Source organism: Phaethon lepturus, unplaced genomic scaffold (genome assembly GCF_000687285.1).
Source record: "Phaethon lepturus isolate BGI_N335 unplaced genomic scaffold, ASM68728v1 scaffold12198, whole genome shotgun sequence".
Classification (NCBI taxonomy): domain Eukaryota; kingdom Metazoa; phylum Chordata; class Aves; order Phaethontiformes; family Phaethontidae; genus Phaethon; species Phaethon lepturus.
This window is the reverse complement of record NW_010555550.1, coordinates 17,404-41,133: the sequence shown is the minus strand read 5'-3', so window position 1 is coordinate 41,133 and position 23,730 is coordinate 17,404. Positions and strand designations below refer to the sequence as shown.

Below are 23,730 nucleotides of genomic sequence, written 5' to 3'. Positions count from 1 at the left end.
TGAGCCGGCAGGCGGGCTTCGGGTTCGTCACGGCCATGGAGGTCTCTTCTGATCCCTATCTGCCCTACGATGGCGGGGGAGGAGACGGCATTCCCCTCAGGGAGTTGCATAAACGAGGTATGCCGAATTTGCGTTTGAGGTACTTGTTTGCATATCTGGATGCGTGAGACTGCCGTTCAGGTTTGAAGCAGGGGGAGTGTAGAGACTTGCTGATCACCCCATTGCTTTGCTTTGCCAGCCTGATGCCTTTTGTAGGAGGAGAATTCGGCCCTGGCTGGTTCCTGTGCTGTCAGTGATTGTTGTCTCTGTGGGCAGATTAGTCCTGCTTCACATCACATCGGCGGTGACTCCATCTTCGATATGTGGCAGTCTTTCCTGGCGCTCTTCTCTCTCTTCTTTTTCATTAATAAAACCATCTCGTGCACAAAGAAACCCAACAAACCGAAGTTGTGGTTGTGCCTGACCACGACCAAATACGCAAGAGTTTATTAAATAGGCTGTTCTCATGCCTCACGCTAACTTGAATGGGAGCAGTGTTTAGCTTTGAAGTTTCCGTACGTGCTTTTAGACTTGATTGTTGACATCTTCGATCTATGAAGGGAAAGCCATACAGCTATAATATGTCTGTTAAGCCAATATTGATGACTTCTTAAGAAACTGGAGCTTTGTGGAAGGTTCTTACGCTGTTGCTTGCAAGGAAGCAGATTTAAAAAGAAAACAGTGTTACAGTGTTCGGGGGGGGAGGAAAAATCTGCTTTTGAGCTTGCCTTTTGTTTCTTACTGCAAATTTAAAACGATGCATTCTGTAAAGATTTCGTTTTGTACTGAGAGAAGTTGTAGTAGGAATAAATTGAAGTTGTGCCTTCAGATTCTGAGGATATAAGTCTTTTTTTGTTAGATTTGATGGTTACACTTTGGTGTTTAAAAACAGTAAATGTGGTAAATTCTCACGTTTGTTTAAATTGGTCTATCTAAACTTACAAAGTTATCAACATTTATGGCTGGTGGTGATGGCATTAGAGAGGAGGTAAGCTGGGAATAAAGATGTGATTTACTTAAGATGTATTTTTTTTCTGTCCATGTTAATTCATTGTTTCACCTTTCCTTGCAAACTTTTATTTCTATAAATAAATAAATTAGGTCACACTTTTTTATGTTCTTCTGGTATTTTTATCTGTGTTTTAGTACTTTACGTAAAAGGTTATTTGTTGTCTTTTTATGATTCTTAGAATGTTTTTCCGCATACATTAAGAATATCATCAAGTTCTAATGTGGCTTGGGGTATTTTAAGATAAGCAAATTTTTCTCTGCCCAGACTACTATTATAGAGGAGGTGCTGGATAGTTCTTTAAGTCAGATTTTGGAATCACTTCTGAGAAATGGAGGACGATATTTTCTTAGAACGTTGCAAGGTGTGAATTGGGAGATCTTATCAATGTATATAAGTACCTGAAGGGAGTGTGCAAAGAAGACAGAGCCAGGCTTTTTTCAGTGGTGCCCAGTGCTAGGACCAGAGACAATGGGCACAAACTGAAATAGGGGAGATTCCCTCTGAACATCAGGAAATAGTTTTTTACTGTGAGGGTGACTGAGCACTGGCACAGGTTGCCCAGAGAGGTTGTGAAATCTCGTGCTTTGGAGATACTAAAAAGCTGCCTGGACATGGTCGTGGGCAGCTGGCTGTAGGTGGCCCTGCCTGAGCCAGGGGGGTTGGACCAGATGACATCCAGAGGTTCTCTCCAACCTCAACCATTCTGTGAGTGTAGATTTATAGATAGTTTTAAAGATTAAAACTGCAGAGCAGCCCTATTATTACACTTTCAAACTCTGCAAATTGTAGTTAAACACTGAAATGTGATCAGCTGTCTATTCCGGGAAATTGCCAGATTATAGCTGATTTTACAAGACAAAAGTAGAGATATTTGTACTGCAGAATGGTGTCTTGACACATTGGCGTATTGCTATTAAATATACAGTCTACAAATACTGTAATGAAAACAGTCGAGGTTTCTACTAGGTGTTCCCATTGTGGTGACACCACTAGGAGCCAGCAGGAGAATCCCCAGTTGTGGCTTGTCACTTTTTGCAGTTTCATTGAATTCCGTTAGGGTTTGTACTTCCTATATTCTAATACTGTGTTTCAAAACTAGTGTTACTGGTGCTTCTTCGGTTTGCTATAGTGAGTTTTTGTTTAAAAGCAAACAGACAAACAAATCCCCAACAGTGTTACCATAATCTCTTGCAAATCTTAATTTGTCAAGTGCGTATGACTCATAAGAAAATTGAGTCCCCAGACCAGTTTGTTCATTAGATTTAATCAAAAATGTGTGTATTTCCTGCTGATTTACAATACCACAGTAATCTGTTACTGTCACCTAGCTATTAAAATGAGGCTTAAAATGCTGTCAAACCCAGAAATTTAAAGTAAATTCTTGACATTTACTTATTTTCTGTGAGTCTAGAAAAGGATGCTGCCAGGATTTTTTCCTCTCATGTAGGTTTTTAGAGCATTGTAGTAACAAGCTAAGAGAAAATGGATAAAGATATTTTGCGAAAACAAGCTTTATTGTTAAAGCCTGTGGAATTTTTTCCCTTATTCACATACTGACGGCTCTTCTGTCCTGCAGAGTAATGTTCCCGTCATGCAAAACTGCTTTATAACATCAAAGCATTTGTTGCACTTAATTGACTGCAGTGGCTCACCCGAAGTGATGGTGAAATGACTGTTTAAGTCATGAGGGGTCTTTAAGGTTTAATTAACAGCCTTTATTACTGTTCAGTGAGGTGAAACACAAAGTATTATAATACATTATTATTATTAAAAGTCGGTCCCGTTGGTTTGCATTAAGAAGATGTTTTATTTTTTTTCAATGCAAATATGCTGTGAAACATGAAATGGAAAGATTTTAAAATATGTATTTATTAATCATGGTTAAATCTTAATATTGATTAGTCATCATTATCTCTTACGAAAAAATACAGATATTATTGAATACTTGTATCAGGATTTTAAACTTGCTCTGTACTGAAACTTCTCTTTATGTGGTACTAAATTTTTTGTTCCAGACCTGCTTATCCTCCCTGATACACTGAAATAAAACTGCAGGAACGCAGCTCACTTAGAATCATAGACTCATAGAATCATTAAGGTTGGAAAAGACCTCTGAGATCATCAAGTCCAACCACTTCTACTCTCTTCTCTGGTAACTAAAAAACAGTTAAAAGTACTACTTCTCTTCTCAGAAGGGGTTTTAAAGTCTTGATTTAGAATTGCATATATGCAAGTAACTGCCATGTATACTTTTTCATAAGAATTTTTTATATCATAAACCATATGCAGGAATATGTGTTGTGTAAATAAATTGTGTTGCTCAATTCTTTGTTTTTGCATAATTTTTGCTGGTTGGACCGTTTTCAGAGTTCCAAATGATCAGTATCTTGCTTGTCTTCCAACAGTTCAGGCACATGCTCGCAATCTTTGATTCCCCTCTTCCTTTTTTTTTTTCCCCCTATATAAGCATTCATTTTAGCATTCTTTAAAAATTTGAAATCTGAGCAATAGCAGTACATATATAGTGGCCAGGCTACCAGTAGCAAAAATTGAGCTTCAGCAAGCACGAGGGTTGTTAACTCCCTTTTATTTGTTACATGCACATAAGTACATCTTAGATTTTCAGATGCTGGAAGTCCTCAAGCAAAATTTATGAAATGCTGTACCACTAATAATCTGCAATTGAATCAGTAGCCAGAAGATGTAAAAATTACATATAAAAAGAGCACACCAAATTTACTGATGACTTAGTTTTAGTAAACTTAATTTTTTTTTGAGAAACAAAATAACTCTCAATTTCCTTTATTGTGCATCAGTCACCCCTGCATGTAGATGCAACTCCTGTTGCTTAGACTATACTATAATAGTAACAGTTGGGAAACCTCTCCCACCTCCCCAGCTTCCCTTGTTATCATCAGCTGTGGGGCAAAGGACATTTAATAATATCCTAGGAGGAGTTTGTCGGATGCATACTGAGCCGGTTCAGATCCTCGAAGTGGTAAAAGTTAAACTTTTGTATTTTAGGCTGCATTTCTGCTGATGGGCCTCTTACATTTAAGAATTAGTAGGTAAATCGAAAGCCATTAGAGACTCAAATTCTCAGCATGACCTTTGAAATAAGTGGGTGTGAAAGTTGTGTACTCATGCTTAGAGCTAGAGTTTGACCCTGAAAATTTATTGGTAGCAGAGGAAGAGTAATAAAATTATTTTTTAGACTAATTACAGGCTCATGACAGAAAACGTGATCAAGATGATTATAGCTGTCTAACATTGAGTGTTTTGAGAAAAAACATTACCTGGAGAAACTCAACATGGTTATGGCACTGAATTACTGATGCACTTTTTTTTAAGGTTCCTAGTATAAAAAGAGCATAAGGGTTTTCAGTTATGAGTTTAGTACATTTGATTTTGGTGATTAACAGAAAGTACCATGAATCTTCTGAGTTGTAAGTTTAGTAGTGTGGGAATCCCCAAAACTCTTCAACTGCATATCTGAAGTCCCAGTTCATTGTAGATGTAACTAAATAAATACAGTCCATTCTGCTTTTAAGACTACAAGAAGAGAAATCTGTAATAACAAAGACATTTTTTTCTGCTGCATCGTAGGAACAGAAGTGTTTCTTCCACTTAAACTAAAATACCAAAGCTATTCATGTTCTTTTTTTTTTTAATTATGCTATACACGTTGAGCAATAGTTGACCTCTGCTTTGCTGCCTTTTAGATTTCTGTGCATTTGCACTGGATGCAAGTCTCTAAAAGTCTTGGTTTAACTGTGAGGTGCTACTATTCAACTTTCATTTAACTCCTACTTTTTTAAAGGTTATTTTCAAACCCAGAAATATTTTTTTTTTTTTGGCAGAAGAAATGGAGAGGAGTGGATTATCACTCAGTACTTCGGTAAAGCATTTTATTTCTGTTCCCTGTTCTTCAAATCTTGTTCTGAGTCTTGCTGTTTCCCACCTATCAGATTTTTTCCAGCTGATTTTTTTTCAGTCTGTGTATATATAGTTTTGTCTTTTTTTGTATGCATTTTGATTGTAATGCAGAGACCAATTTCTGCTTGTAGGCCTCTGATGCAGAAGAGCCAGCTGAAGAGACAGGCTGAAAATTCGTAGTTACACAGAGAGGGGAGTGTATTACTTCATCACAAAGACTTTAAATTCATTGATCATTAACAGTAGCGAATGATAGCACTCTGGCATGGCATGTTGTGCCTCTGATTCTGAAATTTAAAAATTACTTCTAGCCAGGAAAAGACAATAGTGCTTAATGACTGTTCTTGAGTGGTTACGGGCAAATTTAAATAAACTGATAATTGGATGTTTGGTGTTTTTTTTTTAATTGAAAGCCTCCTATTTTGAGGTCTGAATATGGAGACAGAAAGAAGCTGAGGCACTAACATATCTTGTGTGTACAAATCTTCTTTGTTACAAGTGTAAATGATCCACGTGTGCGTTGCATTCAGGGTGCTTCCTGCCTCCATTCCCCTTGCCACCTAATACCCAAGGACACACGGGTGAAGCAAAGCCTTGGATTAGTATCTGGCCTCTGGAAAGCTACAGCCCCTGCTGATTTTAGCACTCAGCAGGTTTGGATGGTCATGTCAGGGAGAGCTTATTCCAGCCTTGGTCTAAACTGATTAGCTTCATTTTCACTCTCAGTGGTGCATTTATTTTTTTTTTCCCTCCTTTCATGCTGCTTGGAGTAGCATAAGTCAAATACGTCAGCCAAAAGGACGGCTGCTGAGGGGAGTACTGTGTAGTTGTGTGCTGCCTAGAAAAAGGGATGTGTGAGCAGCAGCAAACTAGTGTGTTCTTGCTGTAAAGGTTAGCAATTACATAGCTTGTAAAGAAATACCTTTGAGAAATTGGGTCCTATTATTGCTCTGCCATTGACTCCAATATTGACATTGTTTATCTGTTGTTTTGTTCACAAATCTGAAATGTTTCTAAACATAGCCACCTTTGGGAGTTTTGAGCTCTGTGAAATGGATATTACTGTATAGTGTCTGGATATTAATATTTATGTAGAAGTTTTGAATTGTTTCCAGCAGGAAGATGTAATGAAAATCTTAACAAGACCCCATGGGTGCATTATATATTTCAGTATAACTAGTCTGATAGTTTGTTGCTGTGGAAAGGGGTGAACTTGCTTGTCATTCCTCATCTCTCAGTTCTTGCTCTTGCACTGACTGTTTCTTGTCTGACAGCACAAAAGGTTGATTCCAGTTCTGTATAATGGCAGATTTTTTTTTTTTTTGGTAGTTTTGTCAGCTTAGCTGGATTAGCATGTTTGATTGGTTTACTGTGCAGTTGGACCCAAGGGTGACAGAGCTGATCCAAGGGTGAGAGTGGGAGTGTGTGACCAAGAATGGGAGCAAGGTCCCCTGTTTGGGTGGCAGCAGTATGTTAGATCAGCTCAGCCTTATGGTATAATTATGTCCTGAGAGATAAGTCTCATTTAATAAAATGGAGTAAGCTGATAAATGCTAAGTTTCAGATGGAGTGGTATATTTTGTGATGTGCATTCGGAAGATATATATCATATGCTGTATAGCATATAGAAGGAGTCTTAAACTTTATCACAAAATTGTGGTCTCTTATTAAGTCTGCCAGCCACCCTCTTGACAGGACTCAGTTCTGTATCTTGTCCCCCAGAGAGGCTGTAGCTCTGTGGTTTTGTTCTCTAGGTGATATTAGGTAATTGTTCACATAATTACATGGTGGAGAACCACATAAAAATTTATCGTGCACAGTTTGATTACCCAGAATGCAACATTTGTTTTAAATCATGGTGTTTCTCTTCTCACTATTTTTATAAGAAGGAGCACTGCACACAAGGAAGGATCGGGAAGGATTGTTGAACAGCTATGCAGGCATCAGGAGCATCAAGTATGTTGCAAAACCTCTTTCTTGTGTGAAACTGCATTTAGATAACCATGGAGCACTTGCTCCCTCATTTCTTTAACTCATGGTGTTTTAAGTGTATTTTCAATGGGATTCTTAAATCATAGAGTGTGTAAACTGGAACCCACTGCCTCCCTGGAAGAAAGAACACCAAGAAAAAGTGAGAACCCAGGTCCACTAGCTCTTCATTTCTTCATATCAGGGACAGGATAGCAGGACCCTTAAGATACAGGTTTCCTTCACTGGGGACTTGTTCCAAGAGATGCATGAAGTGAAAAATGCAACACCATATGAGTGTCGGCAACTCACGTTTTGATTTGTTAGTGGTTTAAAATGTTTTACCTTGAAAATTTTTGAACTGTACCATAGCGAATAGGCGGTAATAGTCTGCTTGTGTTTTAAAGGTGTTAGTTCTTGCTGACATGATCTTTGTCTTTTTAAACAAATTAGTGAAAAACTTAACAGGTATTTTTCTTTAAAAAATCACGACTTTAATCAACTGTGTGTTGCCCAGAGTTCCTTCCAAATCTGAAAGAAATCTACTGAGCTGCAAAAGGACAGGGGAGTATGGGATCACTACTAGAGGAGGTGAGGCAGCCTTTGAAAATGCTCTGCATGGCACCTGAAAAATGCTGTGGGTGATCTACAAAAATCAGCTTTTTGCCTAGTTTATCATAGTTCCAACATAAATCAAGATTGAAGACTGCTTGTGTGAAGGCACATATATGCAATATGAAAAAAGAGAGATTCCTTGCCTCAGGTGGCATAAGGCAAGGAGGAACCTGTAATGTATGAAACAACTTGTGTTAGTATAGCAAAACATTAGTTCTGTGATTTCTTTGTTCCTGCTTTACGTCAAGAGGGACTAGCTAAGCAAAGCAAGAGATAGGATCAGTGTTGGGAGCTAACAGGCGTTCAGTGTAACTTCATGTTCAGAGGGAAATGGAGAGCAATGTGGTAAGGACTGCTTTCTCTGTTGGACGTCAGTGTGCTCTCAGGCGATTTTGGATTGCACTTTTTTATTTTTCATTCTCATATAAAAAAAAGGCAAAAAATCCAAACCCCCACTTCTTCAGACCTGAGAGCTTTTTTTATGATGTTGTAATCTACTACTCTTATTCCAGTTATGTCGATGTAGCATTTTGTTTGTTTTTGCCGTACCTCATTCTGGTCAGGTGTCCCAAAGTAAAGCTTATTACAGTTTTTTTCTTTCAATATGATGTGATATTCTTTACTAGGGTTTTAACAGTTTCACTTGAAACTGTTCTTAGCACTACCAGAGCTGATTGCTGAGAAAGGATGGTGCTGAAGGCTTGGAATGACATGCATGGAAGGATAACAGAAGTCAGCTGCTTTCCTAGAAGGTAGTTCTGGCAAGACCTCTACAGTGACTGAATCACCTAAAAAAGACAGTCTTCTTTCTCTGAAGAAGGATGTTGCTTTTATTGTCTAGAAGCTTACTGTCTGCAAGCTTGCAGTCTGTGATTACAGCAGCTCGCTAGTTATGTGTTGAGAATACAGGCTTGTTAAAGATGCTATTGAAGAAGAGTGTGTGCATAAAGGGATGCCAGCTACCTTGGTTTTGCTATGTATGGAAGGATTGTGTTGAATTTGCTTTGAAAGGATTCCTGTGAGTTGTATTGAGCCTCTGAGAGGATCAGTATATTACTATTTGCCTCCCTGTAGTAACATGGATTAGTTTGGCAGAACAGTAGTAATAGAAGCTCTGTCTGCCACTCTTACTGTCTGCTTCCCAGTCTAACAAAGCCTTAAGCAAACGCGTATGTAACCAAAAAAAAAGGCTTTGCTTTCTTTACAGCTGCAGAATGGCTCAGGTGTGTACATACGGAAAGCGTCAGTGTTTTCTTAGCGTAGGTGGAGGCTGTGCCTACATACCTTGTGTGGAAAGTGCTTGTTGCGCTTTTTAAGACTTAAGGCTGCTTGTATTTTGATGAAAAGCACTTGCATTGAGTTGTAGCATGAGAAAGACTCTTGAAACTTGAGGACTGGGGAAAAGGGGGTGGAAGGAAGGGGAAGTACTTTCTACATGTTGGGAGTGTCCAGAAGGCTACGTTTGCTAAATGCTACAATTTATAAGAGTAATGATGATTTCCTGCTTGGAGGCTAGAATGTTGTGATGAAAGATCTATATTATGGTGAGGACTTTAACAAAATCTGTTGAGTTGAAAATAAATTTAATAACATTTTGGTGAAACTGGCAATAAATGATGAGGATATGCTGATGAGAATCATTATCATCATAGCTGGAAGGAGCATCTTACTGTGAAATGCTAGAGAAGGAAGGGAAGAAAGGGAAGTGGAAGCTTGGAAAAGTGTTGAGTATTTGTAAAAGTGTATTTCTCTAAATTCTCCTTTCGGGTAGTTGTATGCTACATAGATCATAATATTACCTGGAGAATGCCCTCTCCCACTGCTGTCAGACTTAAGTATCTTACATAGAGCATCAGATTTTGTACAGTTGTCCTCTTCATGGTCCTCTAAAAGGCAGCCTTTCTACCACACACTAATGCAGGGTATCACTGCTGCCTGTTTCTCACTTGGTACAAGATTATAGCTATTCAGCTGCATCAGGTGTTCACAGCAGCTCTGTATTCCACAAAACCACTTCTTCAGCTTCACATCTTGTTCTTGTCTCCTCCCTATCACACAATAATCATTTATATTCCAGTATTTGGCGTGCCAGCAAATGCTGGCAAAGTAGAAACCTGACTGGTTTTGGTGGGATTTCTGTTGTATCCAGGTAATGACCATGCTTTGTGGTCTACTCCTAAAGTTCTGCTTGGGATCTGGTGCAGTGAGTATCGTGCCATCCCTGATGGCTTCCCTGGAGATAATTCCTATTCAGCAGCTTGTGATGTGCATAAAATCATCTGTTACTCTTTGTGATACATTTATAACTCTCAACTCTCCTTTGCCTTGTGTGGCATAGGATAGCATGCTGCTTATAGCTTGATACTGCTTCATATATAGCAGGGCATAAAACTAACTCCCCTGGGACAAGAGCAAGGGGAGGACAAGCTTTTATCCTCCCATGATCACTCAGGTTCAGGAAACTGCTTGATCACATTGTAACTTTGTAGGAAATTAATTATTAAAGTGTGGCTGAATTTCTGTCTCCTTGCTTTGCGAAGGAGGTTAATTTCATGTAAAAAAAAGTTTTCATAATGTATTCTGTTATTATTTTAATTTTGAGAGCTGAAGAAATCATTACAGTATGAATTTTGTTACTATCTCGTCCAGAAGACCGGCTTGACCTTTCAGCTAGCCAGAGATGTATCTTAGACTTCCTTTCTAGTTACGAGAATTGGAAATGGCAAGAGAATCGAAACCCTTATCCTAAAGCAAGGTTTTCACAATCACCTCTATTAGCAAACCTGATTAAATTTGTTGTTGTTAGCATTTTATTAATGGAAGCATAGGTAATGATTCTTTACATCTGCCTTAAGAGAGAGTAGCAGCAGATTTGGGAAGAGATTTACAGGGCTTAGCTACATTGTATACATGAAGGAGAATTTAATATGGCGTAGACTAGGTAAAAAAACAATATTAAGAAAGATGGCAGCCAGGCTAGCATGAGAGAATGGTGTTGGCATTGTTGAGGAGTTGTCTCCTGCATTTGCATTCTCTTCTTTTACTTGAAGCTTAAAAAAAAAAAAGTAATCTTTTAATGGAATTTTGTAGAATGTTAAACTTTTCTATATGTAATGTGTATATGTAATGAATAGTAGTTTGTGTATATTGAAAATTTTAGATTGCATTTTGTCTTAATAGGGTTTTTGTATTATTTTCTTGTGTGTTGCCTTTCACCATGAAGAAAATGTCCAAATAAACACTGTGTTGTATATAGGCATAAATGAGACCTCTCAAGCAGTAGATGGCTGAGGCACATCTTTGGATCTGAACATAATGCTGGGTATCACACTGCTGCTGCTAAATCTCAGACTTCACAAATTTAAAGGGAAAAAGCACATTTTATGTATGTATAAATCTAAATCTAATTGTCAGTTGTTGGTGAGAGCTAGGGCTCATGAACTTGGCATTTGTAGCATTTGGAAGTTTACAAGTAGGCCCTTTGAAGACTTTTTTTTTTTTTTTTTTTGGTAAGTTGGAAACTTCTGCTGACAACAACTAGAACTGAGCCTGCAATAAAAAAACCTCAAAAAAACCCAACAAACCAACCAGGAAAACCCAATTCAAAAAAACCCTCTACTTCCCTAACCATTCCAGTGTCAATCTAGTGAAATGAATTCTAGTGCCTGTCTGAACTGATAGAAGTCTTGGCCAACTTGGGCCTACACCTTTAAGAATAGAGATTGCTGTGGTATGCCATATGTTGTTGGTCAAATTATTTTGCTCTTAGCCAAACAAGTAAGAGTAATGACGCTTTAAATCATTGTCTATATTAACCTCATTATAAATGTTTCCTTTAGAGCAATTACTGTTGCAGAAGCAGTTTGTGTTGGGTGGGCAAAGGGTGGCCATGCTATATTTAGGCAGCCATCCAGCAGAAAATTATGCTTGGAGTCTGTAAATGTACCAGAGGAACTCAAAAAAACCAAGATACTGCACAACTGATGACAGATGAAAGCTTAAAAAAAGGAAGACTTTCTTGATTACTTGTGAAGAGGGAAAAATTCTTAGCACTCCTCTTGCTCTGCTTATTCTGATCACTAAAAAGAAATGCTGTTGTGTATATTGCTATGCAGAGTGCCTGTGAAGGAACTAGCTAGTGATGACAAATTAGTAGAAGACATTTTCTTATATAGTATTTCCAGTTTTCATAACTGACGGCTATTCTGTGAATTACCTGAAATAAATAAATAAAAATAATTTTTAAAAGCTATTTGCTTGGCTTTCTGTTATTTTTTAGCTGTACTGATAATGTATTTTAGGTTTGGCTTAGACATGTAGGAGAGATTGGTAATCAATGGTATGTATATTTAAAAATAACTGGCAACTTATGGAAGTGCTGTGAACTTTATGTCTAGTCATCTGGTTTTGTTTTCTTGCAGGCAGATTTTCTTCTGGTAGTTCATAAACTGAAATACACTTCAATTTAAATGTGTGTCGGAGCTGCTCATTTCTTCCATTCTGTTCTACTGCAGTTTCTCAGGAGCGTGCACACAAAACAGAACAACAATTTGACCAGTGCATTCATATTTAACCAATGGAAATACAAAATCACTAATGTGCAAATTTAACCTACAAATGAGTGACAGAAAAAAATGGTAACATGCAATGCTGAGAGACCTAGATGAAGTAAAATATGTATATTATGAGAAATGTCTTAATTACTTGCTCAGAAATTCTATATGCTGTAGTGTTATGAACATTAGAATACTTTGTTTATTGCAGAATTTATTCATTCCTGTCTTTCCTCTGCCACAGGAACTCATTATACAATGACAAATGGAGGAAGTATCAACAGTTCAACACATTTACTGGATCTTTTGGATGAACCAATTCCTGGAGTAGGAACGTATGATGACTTCCATACCATTGACTGGGTTCGAGAGAAGTGCAAAGACAGAGAAAGGCATAGACGGGTACTTGAGATAAACAACAACACTTGAAAAATATTTTTTGTTGGGTGTTGGAATTAAGGTCTGATCTAGTAACACATACAAGTATGTGCATACTTTAAATTTGTAAGTAGTTACGTCAGCTAGAACTACTCAAATGCTATATAAAAAACACCCATTTCATTGATATCTTCAGTCCTGCAACAGTTTTATAACTTGGAAGGGAAACAGTAATTCTTCTTTATCAGTGGTGCGCTCTGCAATGGGTTCTTTCATGAAATGGACTCGAGTTGTGTTAGTCAGTAACATGCTGGATACTGTCATTCGTGTAATAGACTTGTTTAATAGCGTTTTAGGGGGAAATACGCTATTTAGAGCCTTACTGCCAAACTTTTGGGATGGATACATTAATCAAGCTTAAAAACAGAACAGATTTGGAGATGTAATTTTTCCGAAAATATTTTTAACTGATCAACATGAATGGTTAAAAATTAATTGTCATTGTATGGAATGGTCAGGGGAGAGGTTCCTTCATGGACAACACTGTAGCATTATTCTGCTTTCTTTGGAAGCACCGTTTTTAATTTTCTGGAAGGAAATGTAGGATGTATGTGCTGATTTATTCTGACATGGTTAAAAATTAACCTTACAGTCATTTAAAAAACAAAACGTCCACAATTGCACTACCTAGTTCTTTTTTAAGGAAAAGAGATCCTTGGACAATGGATCTGAGAACACATACCTTGTTTGAATGCTTTTAATGAAAAGTAAGAAGGTGTTTTCCATGTACTACTTTATTTCATAATTTGATGTCTAAGCAGTAATTAACACAACGCCATCTTTACACTGTGGATGTGTAGGTTAGTGTCTAATGGATATGCCACTGGATAGAATGCTGAGCCTGACCAAATCCTGGCAAGGCAGATCACACCTGGAAATAGGTTATCTAGGATGAGGTCTCACAGCTACTACTCATCTTAATGTCTGAGACCAAAAAAGTCAGACAAGTCTGTTCAGTTTATAGTTGCAGAACTACTGTGGAATATATAAATATGCCCTGAATGATAGGAGACTGTCTGGCCATGTAGTCAAAGATGTGAAAAGAAGAAGAAACGAGTACTAGTTCATGGTGGTTTTGAAAGACATGTTACTGTAGAAACAATATTTTATATTAAAAAGAAAAAAGTTTGAGAATCCCATAAATGTAGAGGAAACTATAAAAGATATTTATTTGCTTTAGGGATGCTATTTTTTTCTAGATTTCCTTGTGTAGTATGGTGCTTTCTTGGTTTGGTTGGGTTGGGGGGAGGTTTTGCTGTTTGTTGCACATACAGTCTCCCTCCTTTTATAGAATGAATAAATTATAAGAGTAGGATCCAGTTACAAATTGAAGGTTTAATCATAAAACAAATTATGCACAAATTTCAACTAAGTGCACAAAATAAAATAAGGCTAAAAGAAGAATTAATTGTTTTTTCAGTACAGTAACTTCAGATGTCAGTAGTAGTAGTTGTCTAGAAGAATCACAGGGTAATTATCCAGTTTTTGGTTTTACTTTTTTGTGGTTTTAGTCTAAAGATAAAAGCAATATGTTTACATTTGAAGTAGAAGTTTAGGAGCTTGAACTGTATGGAATAGCTTAGTAGTAGTACACTAATAGTTTATTTAAAGTTCAACAAAAATAATTTAAGATTTGGGAGATAAATTATTTTACAATTATATGTTTTAGATGTGTATCATGGGAAGTATTCATTTATCCTAATAATGCATTTCCTGGGCTTTAGTTCTTTAAATTAATCAAATTTACTTTCCTCTGTCAGTTGTTTGATGTCTGAATAAACAAGCTGATTTCTCTATGTAAAACACTAAATACAAGGAGAACGCTTGTAGTATAAAGAGAGGGTATGTTTGTTTGCAGCTTGCATCATGCAGTTTCTATGTCACACTTACTTTTTTTCTCCTGTTCATATTACAGAAACACGTACAAGTATACATAATGATTTCTCTTTGCAGATTAACAGCAAGAAGAAAGAATCAGCATGGGAGATGACAAAAAGTTTGTACGATGCATGGTCAGGATGGCTAGTAGTCACACTAACTGGTTTGGCATCAGGTAAATTAAAAAACAGAGAATTTCTTTCTTACATTTGTCAGCAAGTATAGTTACTGTGCTTTGCAGTTGTGTGTTATCCACCAACCTGGGTAACAGCTGGTTCAGACTACTACCATAATTCCATGAGGGAAGGAAAATGTTGACTACCTTGATTTACAGGCTTTAGCATTTTGAGGGGAGGGTTTACTAATCAGATGGAAAACAAAATCCTCACTGAATTTAGTGAGAGCTTCTCAGAATTATTGAACTTCTACATACTAAATTATCAATGTTCTTTAATACTGTGATTGAAATTGGTGTGTTCCCTTTCTGCTAAATTTTGCTTTTTTCCTGTAGGATTTATTGTGAAAGTGTATTAATTGATTATGCTACATGGTTTTGCTGCTATGATTTGGGGTTTTGTTTTTTCTTTTCACGTTACGGAACCTATTAGCTTATTCTATGTGAACCAAAAAGTAGCTCTGGTATATGTATAGTTTTGGTAAACAGACTTCCTTGTAAAGCATGTTTACACATGAGCAAAGACTAGCTATATGTTTATGTCATACCTTTCCAGAATTTGTTACACAGAAAATAGTAGATTTAACAGGTAGAGTTTGTTGGCCTCTACTTCAACTCTTATGTTTTGTTTGTAATGTATTTTAGGATGAGTTTTACAGATCGAATTGACTGATAGTTTGTGGGTCCACTGTCATGTGGTGCTGCTTTCTGTCAGCATTGCTTGGAGTGACCAAAATGTGTAGTAGTGAGAAGTCACAAACTTTGTGTCCAGTTTTTCCAAAGAAGTATTTCAAACTGATTCAAAGAAATCACAAACTTAAGAAATTTGAACTCAATAACATCAAAGCGTTATTAAGCAGACATCTTTATTGCAGCACTGGACGCATGGGGGTTATCTCCTCCTATCTTGCGTGCACTGAAACAAAAGTTCATCCTTTATGTGCCTTAAAGACATGAATATTCCCATGTTTTCCAAGAAATCACCGCCGCCTTGCTTATCTACTACATTTATGTAATGCTGGTGTTGCAAAACTACACTACACGTGCGCGGGGTTCTCAGGTGGTCGTCGGTGGTCGTTTGGGGACTTAGCCCCCTACTCCTTTTTCCCTTGTCTGGTCACGGGTCTCTTGAGGATAATTTCTTCTCCTTGGATGTTTGCCCCTTCTGTCGTTCAGTCAAGCAGTTCCTTCTTATCAGTCTTGTTAGAGCATTTCTGCTAGGATGTTTCTATTCTCAAGGTTAAGGTATCTTCTCTGTACTCATTAATTTCTCAGTCCTTGCTCTTAACTCTTCTCCTGTTGGTTCTCCACCTGTCTTCTCCATTTCTACTTGTGTTTTAATTTTCATGAGGCCTGCTTTCCTTGTGATTAACTGTTTACACATAGTTACAATGTTAGCATTGAGGCAAATACAACCTAAGGACTATGAGAATAGGCTGTTAAACATAATCACACAGTTATTAGGCTAAAGAATTCTATAATAAAGTTAAACTAATTACGTACTCAGTAACCTTCCAGAATGAACCTATATTAAGAAATCTGCAAAACTTACAGTTGATTAGTTACACATGCTAAAACCTTATAATTGTTTTAGATCCTTGTTTCAAAACAGAGGTCTTAGATTAAATGCTAGGAAAATTGGATTAGTTGCAGAGTATGGCTATGCCTGTTTGAAAGGCGTAGTAACTGTATGATTACTACTTAGATATAGACATAATCACTTTCACGAATCACATATTAATATATATGCAAAGTTTGTAGCATGTTTATATACCTCTGAATGTACAAACTGGGAGTGTATAATTACTGGAAATTGCTTGTGATAATTTGGGTGGGAAGGTGCAGTGTTGTGTTTCCACCCCCAAGCTGCTGAGAACAAAGCAAGCAAATTTTGGACATGAACATTCCTAGGTTTTTCAGTTTCAGTTGGTTTCTCTTATGTATGTCCAGTGCACCTTAAATGGTACAGCCTTGATTTCAGTCATGGGGAGATCTTATGTTTATGTATTTTAATTAATTTAGTTCAAATTTTGTTCTACTGAAATGCTGCCTTTGACTGAGGGTCTGTCAAGATTAGTAAGTACAAATTAGTAAATAGGAGGTAATTCTCTACTACCAACTTACACAAGTAAATTGTGGCTGTCTCTAGACAGCTATTTCCAGTAGTGATTAATACCTAAAAATAGTAAATTATAATTAACAGTTGTACATGTTCACAAAAATACTGGCTTTAGAAGTAGTTTTTCAGTATACTGCAACCATGAAAAACTGTTTTGCTTTTGTGAAATAAAGGGGTTTTAAATAATTTTTTTTAAATCCTTTGAAGCTATTTCCTAAATAATGCCTGTTTTGTGAGGACTCTTCAGCAAGTTTTCTGCATGTAGTTAGAACACAGAAGCCCTCTTAAGCTTTGAGTTTGTGAACTGCTTACTCTCTATACTGTTTGTTACCTGCAGTAGGAAATTTACATGCTCACTATGTTACAGAATTAAGTTGTTTTGTATGTGGATTACATGAATGTCACTAGGATTTAGTTAGTGTTGTATTTATCTTGTCCTAACACTGTTATTGTCAAGGTAAGAATTACTTTCTTCAAATATGCTGTTCCATACAAAACATAGTAGGCTAGTTCATGAATTCTCTGAGGCATGGCAAGGTAGTTTTGTCAGAAGGTCTATTGTCTTTTTTTTTATCACAAAAATGTATCAGTCCTCTTTTGACTCTTAACTCCTTAGTTTCAGTGCACTGTTGGAGAACTGTGGCATAGAAAAAAAAAAAAGATGCATTTACCTGGGGAAATATACAAGGTATAGATTCTTCAGCAAATACTAATCTTACCATATTGCAAATAGGATATATTCCTGGAAATCAGTAATATTTTAAATGTCTCTCTCTTTAGGTTTTCTGTAATTTCAGTTTACATCAATTAATACCAGCACATTTCTTCATTTTAGCTGTGTATGTTATTCTTATTTACCAGAATATTAATACAAAACTGTTTCTACAACAGGGGCATTGGCAGGGTTAATTGATATTGCTGCTGACTGGATGACTGACTTAAAGGAAGGCATTTGCCTTAGTGCTTTGTGGTTTAACCATGAACAGTGTTGTTGGGGTTCAAATGAGACCACATTTGAAGAAAGAGATAAATGTCCCCAGTGGAAAACATGGGCAGAACTAATAATTGGGCAAGCAGAAGTAAGTATCTACCCGTTCTTTGATGGTTTTGCTCAACAGATCAACTGAACATGATACGGAAATAATGGTCTTAAGGTTAGGGCATTGAACGCAGATTTGGGTTGTACTGTCTGATCCATTTTTCAACAGTTGAATTGATTAATAGGTTGTACTGTAATAAATGTGCATTTCATGCACTGCAAGGGGGCTTGGAGTGTTGCAGGTGTAAGGAAGCTGTGAGAGTATAGAACTGTTAATAACAGGAGAATTTTATTCTTGATCATATCTATACATAAAAAAAAAATGAAATTTGTGGTGTTCTTTAATAACTAAAAATAGATCGGTTTTATTTTTTCTACTGCAAAACTTTTTAAATAAAGAAGACTTAGTGTTCAGTAGATTTTAACAGCTAATAGCTATTAAAAAATAGCTGCGTTATGTTTATTTTTTCTTTTTAAGATGAAGTGTTAGAACACTTTCTACCTTGTATAACACAGTCTTTGCTGATGTGCAGGTGTCATGATTTTATGCTTTTCAACCCAAATTCTCTCTTGGCTTGGTAATAGTTACTGTCCCTCAAAATGTGTGTGTAGCTGTACTTGAGCAAGAGTACTTCTGGGTTAAGTAGTGATTTTGCTCCTACATCAAATTTATGTTCTGACTTTTTGTTTGTATTTGGTTTTGCTTTTAGGGTCCAGGTTCATACATAATGAACTACATAATGTACATTTTCTGGGCTTTGAGCTTTGCCTTCTTAGCAGTTTCTCTGGTGAAGGTATTTGCTCCCTACGCCTGTGGCTCGGGGATACCTGAGGTAAGGTCTAAGTAATGTATACATTATAAATGTTTCATGTGAAGGTGAAAAGCCCTGCTGCCTTACGGGGTCAGGAGGGAGGCAAGAGGGAGCACCCTGTGACTTTGATGAAATACGTTCATACAAGTATTCAAATTGAAATAATGTAATTGTGCTAATTGTTGCTGAGAAAAATACCGCAAATTTTAGAGAATCTCCTGAGCTTGTAGATTTTGCTGCACGCTTCTCACTGGACTACCTTTTAAGCCAGCATTGAGCTTAAGAGAGTAGGCTTCTGAAGAGTGATTTCCAAACCTCCCTCCAATCCTCACCCTCCCTACAGGGATAAGACAGCAGTGGTTCACTGACAGAATATGGGTCCTTTGATCAGCAGTTGATCTTTTGTTGCACTGGCTTTAATTGCCTTATCTAGCACAAACCATTGGAACAGTCACAAAGTAAAATGTGTAATATCCTCAAAAACTCATTCTTTTTACAATTGCTGTCTGCTACTATACACAGAATGGGAGGGATAAACCCCAAGTCAAAGTCTGGTTGATCTCACTTGTCCAGTAGTTGTGTAAATATTTCTTTATGTATGTGTGTTGTAGAAGTTGAAGGACAAATCCTGCCACTGAATAAGCCTGGAGTAGTTCTGTGTCATTATTCCAGAAGAGATTTCATCCTAAATTGGTTTCCATATTTAACTAACCTTTACTTTCTAGACACAGCTGCCCAGTGTTTTGTGTACAACCTATTTATAGGCATGTTGTCCTTTCCTATGATAAGTATATTATTTCCTGTATGTGGGCATATTTTCCAGGCTAGTAATATGACACTGTTAAGCAAAGTAATACCTTAGGCAAGTGGCACATCTTTTCTAGTGGAAAAGGCTGATCTTTTCCATCTTTATGTCAAGAAATCTACTGTTAAATTTTTATGTAGAGATCGAAAAACATAAGGAGAAAACAGAGGATTAAAATTGGTGCAAATGTGATACTGCTACAATAGATGACTTTGAGTGTAGTGTTTGCAGGTTTATGTTTCCTTTGAGTGTTTTCTGACTTTCGCTTGATAATTTACATCATAAACCAATAAATGCAGTCTTAGAAGCTACTGCAGATTAATATTCTACTAAATATAATTGATAATGATATTTTATGTTCTTGTCTGGTGTTTAAGAATAATTTGCAAATGGAGAGCATCTGGCAACCAAATGGACTCAGTGTAGCAATCTGAACAATACTTTTCTTAAAGCGTGATAAAGTTAGTCATTTGAAAAGGCTATTTTTGAAGCTTTGCAGCTAAAATGATAAAAGTAATTCTTTTCTGAAGAAAGGAGAATACAATAAGAGATACCATTTTTTCTTTCTTCCAGATAAAAACTATTTTGAGTGGCTTCATCATCAGAGGTTACTTGGGGAAGTGGACTTTGATGATAAAAACAATTACTTTAGTCTTGGCTGTTGCATCAGGTTTAAGTTTAGGAAAAGAGGGTCCCTTGGTACATGTTGCCTGCTGCTGTGGGAATATTTTTTCCTACCTCTTTCCAAAGTACAGCACAAATGAAGCTAAAAAAAGGGAGGTAAGTTCTTCTAAAAGCATTTCTAGAATGTATTATATATCAATGCATTTACACTGATTTATTTAAAGCAAGATATTTGTTCTCTTGGTCCGTGTTTAGGCTTGGATTATCAGTGTTATTTTTTGTGTTAAGAACAATGTATTATCCCTAGCATTCTCCAAGGTAAATTGTTTCCGTGTCATACTCCCACCTCAGAGACCATTTGATTTTACTTAAATTATTTCTGTTCTTGGCTCTACCTTTTGGTAATTGATGAGTGTGTTCAGTTGTGAGGACAGCAGAGGGCTTTTGAACAATGAACAAAGTATTCCTGGGAAAGGGTTGGTGACAGCAGTGTTTCTGCTCTGTTTCAGTTTTTTGTTGTTAGTGAGAGTGTGGTGGGTTAAGCCTTGGTGCCCACCAAGCTGCTCTCTCACCTCTCTTCCTCAGCAAGACACCAGGGGAAAATAAAATTAAAAGCTCATAGATCAAAATAAGGACAGGGAGATCACTCACCAATTACCATCACAGGCAAAACAGACTAGACTTGAGGAAGATTACTTTATTGCCAATTAAAAACAAAGCAGGATAGTGAGAAATAAAAACAAAACTCAAACCACCATCCCCCCACTCTCTATTCTTCCCAGGCTCTGCTTCACGCCTCAACTTCACACTTTTCTATCCCAAAGCAGCACATGGGGATGGGGAACAAGGGCTGTGGTCAGTTTATAATGCTTTGTCTCTGCTGCCCCTTCCTCCTCATGCTCTTCCCCTGCTCCAGCGTGTGGTCTTACCCATGGGAGACAGTCCTTCACAAACTCCTTCAGCATGGGTCCTTCCTCTGGGGTGCAGTCCTTCAGGAATGGACTGCTCCTGCCTGGATCCTCCACAGGCCACTGTTCCTGCCAGAAAACCTGCTCCTACGTGGGCTCCTCTCCACAGACTGTGGCTCCTGCCAGGAGCCTGCTCCAGTGTTGGGCCCTCCACGGGCTCCAGGTGGATATCTGCTCTGCTATGGTCCTCCATGAGCTGCAGGGGGACGGCCTGCCTCAGTGTTGTTTTCACCATGGGCTGCAGGGGAGTCTCTGCACTGGTGCCTGGAGCACCTCCTGCCCCTCCTTCACTGACCTTGGTGTCTGCAGAGCTGTTCCTCTCACAGTTTTCTCACTCCTCTCTCACAGCTGCTGTGCAGTGTTTTTTACCTTTTCTTAAGTATCTTATCACAGAGGTGCCCCTAGCATCGCTGACAGGCTCAGCTTTGGGCAGTGGCAGGTCCATTTTGGAGACAGCTGGAACTGGCTCTGTTGGACATGGGGCAACTTCTGGTAGCTCCTCACAGAAGCCACCCCTACAGACCCCTGCTATCAAAACCTTGTCACGTAAACCCAGTAGAGAGTGCCATGCTAATGAAAGCAGGTACAGTCATAGAGAGTAGCAAGATTAACATTCTTACTAATTCAATAAAATGTTTGTATTGTAAAATAAAAAAGGGTGTCATCCCAACTGTGCTTCAGGTCTCAGTCTCAACTTCTGTACTTCTGGAAGGAGACTGCAGAGCATGGGAAATTTGCGTTCACTTCGTATTTCAAAGCTGTGTATTCTTAAATCATTTAATTTACCTATGGTTTAGCTACTCATCTCAGAACAGAATAATGCAATAATTCTTAGAGTTTCTCTGTGTATTCTTCCACAGATGTGTAAGGGCTACTACCTGGGCATCAGTGTTCTTGCAATGAATTTGTCCATTATTGTTACAATTAGCACACACTTTAACAATCCTCATGTATTGAACAGAATTCCTCCATGATGCTGGAGGACTGTCTGCTGCTTCAGTTCCTCTTAATCTCTCTCTTAATCTCTGCAAGTTTTTGCTTGACGACTACTGAGCGCAAAGCTCCAGGACTGATATAAAAGCTATGTACTATGTCATCAATTTTTGTCCCTTGAGTAATATTTGAATAAAATTGTGTGGACTTCTCCACCACACACATCTGGCACAGAGAAAGCTTACTACAGTTTCTTGAAAATGAGATATCAGCAGTTTCATACTGAAGCATAGACTCCTTTGGGTGCTTTTCTGGGGAAGCTTTGAGCAGCATCTTTGGCTTTGTTGTGGCTAGTACCTGATCTGTGGCTGCTGGTCCCCTGGCCACATCTTCTGAGCATTCTGATTACACTTACTTGATGCTTTTCTGTTAGTCAGTCTGTGTGTCCTTGGCAGAAACATAGAAGAAACTGGTAGCTGTAATGAGATTTGGTTCTTCATGTTTAAGACATATCACAGGCTGGGGAAGAAAACCCTCACCATTGTTCTTTTCCAGGTGTTGTCAGCTGCCTCAGCAGCAGGAGTATCTGTAGCCTTTGGTGCCCCAATTGGTGGAGTCCTTTTCAGTCTGGAGGAGGTATGTCAAGAGATGGCACCGAAGGATAGATATTACAAAAAAAAAATCTCTTTTAGCATGAATAATGTCAGACTCCTTTAAGGTGCGGAGTCTTTCCCAAGAAGGAAATATTTTTGGACCCACATTTCAAAATGAAGAGCCCTGTTACCAGCAAACTAAGATGTTTTTTCTTTTCTTTTGATGAATGTCAGCTTTGCTGTATTCTCAGTTACATTTTTCTGGAGAAGGGCTGATTCAGTTAATAATTACAGTTTACATGCAGATAGAGGTACAGTAGTTTTTCACTCTAGGAGTATATTCTAAAAAAAAAAAAAAATAATCAGGCATTTTCTTTCTAGTTTTGAAAAAGGCTTTAGAAAACTGTTTTACAGTTTTGTGAAACAAGTTTTTAAACATTACTTTTCCTAAAGTTTCAGACACTAAACACAGTTGAATACATGAATTATTAAAAAGGCAAATACGCTATAAAATTGACCTCCAAGGCAACCAAACTCTCTTCTCCAAGAAATGTTTTGTATTAAATTAGTTTCCATTAGTTGTTTTCAAACTACATACGGATGTTATTTAGAACATCAGGTTTTTCAAAAAAACTAAAAATCTAAAAGTTTCTGAATTGAAAAAAGAAAGCTAAATATTCTTTCATGTATAATTTTGCTATATCACTAGGGGATTTTGAGGAATTCCTTTGTTGCCAAAAAAAATTCCAGAACAGCTCAGAAAAAAACTCTCTTGAAATTCAAATGTGGGGCTTAAGTATGAAATTGGATGCTCTGTTTTGAGGATTTTTAAAAATGTTTTAATTGTACTCCATAAAAATAACACATCTGCCAGAAACCTTTCAATGTAGGCTGAATGGAGATGAAACAGTACAAGCAGGAAATTTGAGAGAGCAGCTAGTACACAGTCTGGTTCTTGTGAATGCTAGAAAGAGATATTTACAAACAGAGAAGCTTTTAAACATAAATTACTATGCATTATTTCCTAACAGTCTTAAAACAGCAGTGGTTTCAATACTGCTTTAGTATTGTCTTTAAAACTGGTATGAGTATGAATTGTTGTAGAGCTTTATAAAAACATAGTATATGCTGGAGCGCCAGTGCTCCAAGTGATAGGAATAATACTGTTAATGTAAATTGAGAACTTTTTTTTAGCCTATACCATGTGAGCAGCAGTACTGTAA

At 37.5% G+C, this 23,730-nt stretch overlaps 1 protein-coding gene across 3 annotated transcripts in view; it reads left to right on the top strand.

Moving 5' to 3' along the window:
• The first annotated feature begins 33 nt into the window (after positions 1–33).
• CLCN3 (chloride channel, voltage-sensitive 3) overlaps positions 34–23,730 on the top strand; it is a 37,433-nt gene continuing 13,736 nt past the window's right edge. For 2 of the 3 annotated variants that reach the window (XM_010292199.1, XM_010292198.1), the window contains exons 1-7: positions 34–117; positions 12,368–12,525; positions 14,515–14,614; positions 17,625–17,812; positions 18,483–18,605; positions 19,963–20,169; positions 22,470–22,550. In XM_010292199.1, coding sequence (XP_010290501.1) covers positions 36–117; positions 12,368–12,525; positions 14,515–14,614; positions 17,625–17,812; positions 18,483–18,605; positions 19,963–20,169; positions 22,470–22,550 — 939 coding nt within the window. In that variant the 5' untranslated portion in view covers positions 34–35. Of the gene's footprint in view, positions 118–12,363; positions 12,526–14,514; positions 14,615–17,624; positions 17,813–18,482; positions 18,606–19,962; positions 20,170–22,469; positions 22,551–23,730 lie in introns of those variants that run through there. The other variant, XM_010292200.1, reaches the window with a different exon arrangement.